The sequence below is a fragment of the Melanaphis sacchari genome, unplaced genomic scaffold (assembly GCF_002803265.2).
Source record: "Melanaphis sacchari strain LSU unplaced genomic scaffold, SCAv2.0 Contig294_pilon_pilon, whole genome shotgun sequence".
Classification (NCBI taxonomy): Eukaryota; Metazoa; Arthropoda; class Insecta; order Hemiptera; family Aphididae; genus Melanaphis; species Melanaphis sacchari.
In genome coordinates this window covers 17,897-23,253 of record NW_020271167.1, presented here as the reverse complement: position 1 = coordinate 23,253, position 5,357 = coordinate 17,897, and the positions used below count along the sequence as shown (strand labels likewise).

General features: G+C 30.6%; 2 protein-coding genes across 2 annotated transcripts; one reads left to right on the top strand and one right to left on the bottom strand.

The window, feature by feature from the left end:
- Positions 1–2,163: 2,163 nt before the first annotated feature.
- On the top strand, positions 2,164–2,676 carry LOC112595696. The gene has a single exon (XM_025340993.1). The coding sequence runs from the start codon at positions 2,164–2,166 to the stop codon at positions 2,674–2,676; it is 513 nt and encodes a 170-aa protein (XP_025196778.1).
- A 421-nt stretch (positions 2,677–3,097) lies between these two features.
- On the bottom strand, positions 3,098–5,094 carry LOC112595695 (piggyBac transposable element-derived protein 4-like). The gene is made up of 2 exons (XM_025340992.1): positions 5,004–5,094; positions 3,098–4,791 (listed from the first exon to the last, which is right to left on the bottom strand). Exons 1-2 carry the CDS (start codon positions 5,092–5,094, stop codon positions 3,098–3,100), a joined length of 1,785 nt encoding a protein of 594 aa, XP_025196777.1.
- Between the last annotated feature and the right edge of the window lie 263 nt (positions 5,095–5,357).

Below are 5,357 nucleotides of genomic sequence, written 5' to 3'. Positions count from 1 at the left end.
TATTTATCTCGGCTCAACACTGTCCCCGGAATGAAAAGCAGACACTATGGCTAATGAAGCAATATTATCCCCGTCCTCTACAAAATCAACAAAATAACTACATCAGATGCACCACCATAAAACATCAGAACTGTGGCAAATAATTGGAGTAGCTCACTCCATCAAACAAACTTAGAAATATAAAACCTTACGTCAAGAAATGGAAAATCCCCACCTTCCTAGAAGAGAGGAAGTGTAATTACCGTGTTAGAATAGACAACCCATCTAACCCATTCATACGTAATCAGCAAAGAACCGAAACCTACTTGCGAAACATGAGTTAACATATCAATTAAACACATAATGATCGACTGCCCAAAATTATCGGCGCAACGAGGGATCCTCAAAAACCCTTCAACAATTCAACAAGCACTCAATGAAGACAACATCAAAGCCTTTCTCACCTTTCTTCGTTTAATTAAAATATTTAATAAATTATAATACATTAAATATCAATACACAATGTACATAATTTCACTTTCCAACATCTATATATTTTTAATGTATTTTATCCACTATATATTTATATAATTTAAGTAGGCTAATTACCATTGTCGTTGAGGCCTTAAATCAATAAAAAAAAAAAAAAAAAATTGTATATGTTTATGCGATATATCACTGAACTAACGAAAAAATAATTTTATATGTAAAATGCGTGAAAAGTATAACAAGTAAATCACGGGGTGAATATCGCGTTAATCGCTCGCTGACCACAGTTTAGGAATGTTAGAGAGTGTAGCCGGCTTTTCATTGGGTTATCGTGAGCCGGCGTTGTTCTTTGGCGGTAGACGCCTTTTATATAAGAAACACTCTTTACCGTTATAATCTGACCGCTTTCTTAGCTCGTAATCCTCTCTTTGTCATTGGTAATTTATTGGACGTGACCGATTTCTATGTTGTTCGAGTGTAGGCGACTTTTCCAATGGATTATCTTGAGTCGGCGTTGTCCTTTGACAGCAGATATCTTTATATAAGAAAGTAACACTCTTTACCTTTTCTTAGCCCTCTCTTTGTCATTGGTAATACAGTCACGACTCTAACCTTAGAAATTGAAGAGACTTTTGATTTTTCATTTAGTCCGTGTACTACCTTCAACCGTTGCTCACGTATATTTTTCATAAATATTTATTTCGAATTTTATTTAAAATTATTTACACCTAATAGTCGATTAGTTTGTATTTCACGCAATCGTAATATTTTTGTTTTTGTGCGTTTTTCATATATATTTTAAAGATGTTTCAATGTGAACAATGTCCTTTGAGATTCAGCTACAAAACTAATTTGATCGCTCACCGAAAATCACATTTAAGATTGTTTAAATGTGAACAATGTACTTCAGAGTTTACGGTAAAATGTAATTTGACGGCTCACCAAAAAACGCACACGGGTCTGCGTTACCGGTGTACAATTTAGCTGTAACGTTTAGTTACAAGTCCAACCTCAAAAAACATTTAAAAAAATGTCATGGTCCGTATTTTTGTTTCCGGCTTTAAATATTTATTTATATAATATTTATCACTAGTTGGCATTCCAGCACCGCTAGTATCTTAAGAACGTGTCTGTCAATGTTTACGGTCTCGATAAGCAATTTCAACCACCAACATTTCCGGAATATAAAATATTTTCTCTGAAAGTTGTACAAGAAAAAAAACCCGATCATTTCGACCTATTACTAATATCGAACGAAGATAACAGTCACTATAGCTACATCTCTAATTTTTCACGACTTATCCGATCACAAAAAACCAAACATGATGGACAATTTATTGATATAAAAAAACGTAAATAGGATCAATTATTGAATAAAAATTACTTTAAAACAACATTTAATAATAATTGTAATAAAATTGTAATAATAATCTTAGGTATTCGCTATTCATATCAAAATATAGTGCGCAACCTGTAGATAATGAATTTAATGATAAGAAACACAATAAATGAGAACCAATTTTGGGTATCAATTTTAGTTGATCATAATATATTATTTAAAATAGTAACAGAGACTAATAGGTTTGCAGCTCAAAAAATTGCTTCATTTACAAATTTGACACCACATTCTAAACTCAGAGCGTGGTATGACACTAACATAGGTGAAATTAAAAATTTTTGGGCGTTTTCCTATGGATGGGCCTTGTTCAGTTACCAAGTTATGACCATTATTGGAGTACATCTGCTGTATTTCATACAAACGTTGGAGGAGTAATCAGTAGAAATTGTTTCGAAATTATTATGCAAATGATCTATTTTGTGGACAATGAACAAGCTAATAAATCAAATAGGCTTTATAAATTAGGCACATTGATTGAAGATCTAACTGAAAATTATAATATCTGTTATATCCCAGAAGAATCATTATGTATAGATGAATCAGTAATGCCTTTTATGGGTAGGTTACTTTTTAAACAATATATAAAAAATAAATCTCATAAATATGGAGTTATAACGTTTAAATTATGTGTTCCACCGTGCTATACTTTAGCAATGAAAGTGTATGCCGGTAAAGAAGCTGATCAAAATATTAGTGTATCTGCAAAAGTTGTTGTTGATTTAGCTGCTGAATATTTAAATTTTGGACGCACCATGTATGTTGATAATTGGTACTCTAATGTTCATTTGGCAGATTTATTAGGAGAATAAAAATCCCATTTAGTTGGGACCTTAACCTTTTTAGTGCCCAGACACATTTTGCAATGGCACCACCACAGGCCCAGGTTTTTTTTTATTTTTTTTTTTATCTTCAACCAATTTGATAATTTTATACTCACTGAATCAATTAGTTCCATAAAAAAAAAAAAAAAAAATATTAACCAATTAATTACTAAGTAATTAGCTAATGTATGTTGATGAGCCAGGGTTTCCTAAAATGTACCAAATATTGTTATACGGTAATCAATTTCCTAAATTAATATCAAATCGTTAATATATTACTGAAATTTATTATTATTTTTACAACATTTTACAAAATTATAAGTGCAACATGATATAAACAATGAATACAAGAAATTAAATTTATATATAATAATAAATGGAATAAACAAGTGTAAAAGTAACATTTTATTTACATTTTTTTATGGTAAATTTCAAAGCATGGTACAGCACACAGTCCTACTCCGCATTCCTTGCACAAATATTTTGTATCTTTTCTTTTTTGGTTTTTATTACATAATGCACATCTTCTCCTGACAGATTTTCCTTTTTCAGTGGTTGGAACTTCAGATAAAAAGTGCATTTTTTGAGTTTGTAATAGCTCATCTATTTTTATTGGATAAAATTTTGGACTTTTTACTTTGGACCTGTACCTATCTATAATTTGCCTTATAAGCTCCAACTGGAAGTCTGCTAATGCTGGATGCTTTCCTGTTACTTGCTTATATGCTGAGTATGCATTTAGTAAAGACATATCTATCAAATGAAAATACACCTTTTTGTACCATTTTACAGTCTTGCGTACACACTCTACACTACTCAAAAGCATGTCTGTCTTGTCCACTGAGCCCATGCTTTCATTATATTTTATAACGCATTCTAGCTTTCTAATGTTCTTATTTTCATAATCTGTTTTTCCAGTACATAACATTTTATCAGAAAAACAAGTTGTAAGCATATAAACATCCCGTCTGTCCAACCATCTCATTACTAGCATTTTAGTAGTATGCAAACTTTGTGTTTCACCAACTTTAAGTTTATTTTTGAGCTCTGGCATTCCTCTTCGAGTTTTTCGGACAGTCCCACAGCTGTTAGTTTTATTTTTATGTAGATAGGTGGAAAGCAATGGTGAAGTATACCAATTATCAGTGAATAATGTTCGACCTTTTTTCAAATATCCTTCAAACAATGTACATACTATAGCTCCAGATTGTCCAAGATTTATATCACAGGCTTTTATATCTGTAGTTTTTCCAGTATATATAATAAAATCTAATATAAAATCAGTTTCTACTTCACATAGTATAAAGAATTTTATACCAAAACGATGTCTTTTAGTGCGAATAAATTGCTTGAAAGAGAGCCTACCTTTCCACAAAAGTAGACTTTCATCAATTACAAGGTTCTGAAATGGAATCATAGCATCTCGGAAATTTTTTTTGACTTCAGTTAGTACCATTTGTATTTTGTACAGTCTATCACCAGCTACTTGATGATCATTGTTGGTAAAGTGGAGATACCGAAGTAGAATCTGATATCTGTTTCTACTCATAATTTGACCAAATATAGGTGTATAAAGTAATGCATCAGTTGACCAGTATTCACGAAGTTCTAATTTTTTGTTCCTAGCCATTAGCATGTTTATAGCAATAAACAGATACATTTCCTCAGATGTTGTATCATACCAACGTTTATCACGGTCTCCTAGTACTTGGTCTTCTGTATTTTGTTGATAATAGCGATTTGTTTCAAATGCTACTTTACCCAACAGTGATGGTGTAAAAAATGATTCAAAAAAATCAATAATCGGTGAATTTTCATTGAGATCAAACTCAATTTTTTTTATACCACTTACACTTGGGTCAAACTGATGAACTTTGGGTTGAAATGGTCCTCTTCTCCATTTGAAATTTGGTGTAGTCAATCTACCTCTTGCTTTTGGTTTAGTTTTTACTTTTAGTTTTTTTTTTTTTGATCTTTGAGTACAAGTAATTGGTTGTATATCTGATGTAGTAGACGATTGAACTGGTTCAATATCCATTTCAAATATTTCATCATCATCACACTGAGTATCCAAAGTTTGCATGTCATCATGTGGAAACATATCTATGTAAATACATAAAAAAAATAAATTAACTAGAATAATAGTATTATTTACCAGTATTACACTACAATAATATGTAGGATATACTTTATTGCCTTTTATAAATACAAGTAATAATTACTAAAGCAATCATTATTATAATGATTCTATGATGACTACCTATAACTTATTCCCTTATTGTAAATAAGAAAATAATAATAATCAAAATATTTACCATCAATTTCAAAATCGTCGTCAGATTCCGCATTTGCTAAAAGTTCATCTAATTCAGCTAATATTTCATCATCGTTCATACCACGAGACATAATGAATCAATAATTATTCAATTTATTAGTTGAAATAAACAACAAACATTAAACAAAGTCGCCAGAATCAAAAATTTAAAAATGAAAATTACAATATTGTTCATTAGTAAAAATTATAAACAAACATCTTTTATAAAAACAAAAGTTTGATAACCCCTGATAAGAAAAAATTGATTATCTCCTCATAACTTCTTTGAATATTGTGATAAAAAAAAAAAAAAAAAACCACTGAATTCGCAAAGACGAGCACTAGATGGCAGTAC

Coding starts and splice junctions, on each gene's coding strand:
- LOC112595696 (XM_025340993.1), top strand. CDS start 2,164: ATGGGCCTTGTTCAGTTACCAAGTTATGACCATTATTGGAGTACATCT.
- LOC112595695 (XM_025340992.1), bottom strand. CDS start 5,094: ATGTCTCGTGGTATGAACGATGATGAAATATTAGCTGAATTAGATGAA. Junction 4,792..5,003: donor CGACGATTTTGAAATTGATG/GTAAATATTTTG, acceptor GTATTTACATAG/ATATGTTTCCACATGATGAC.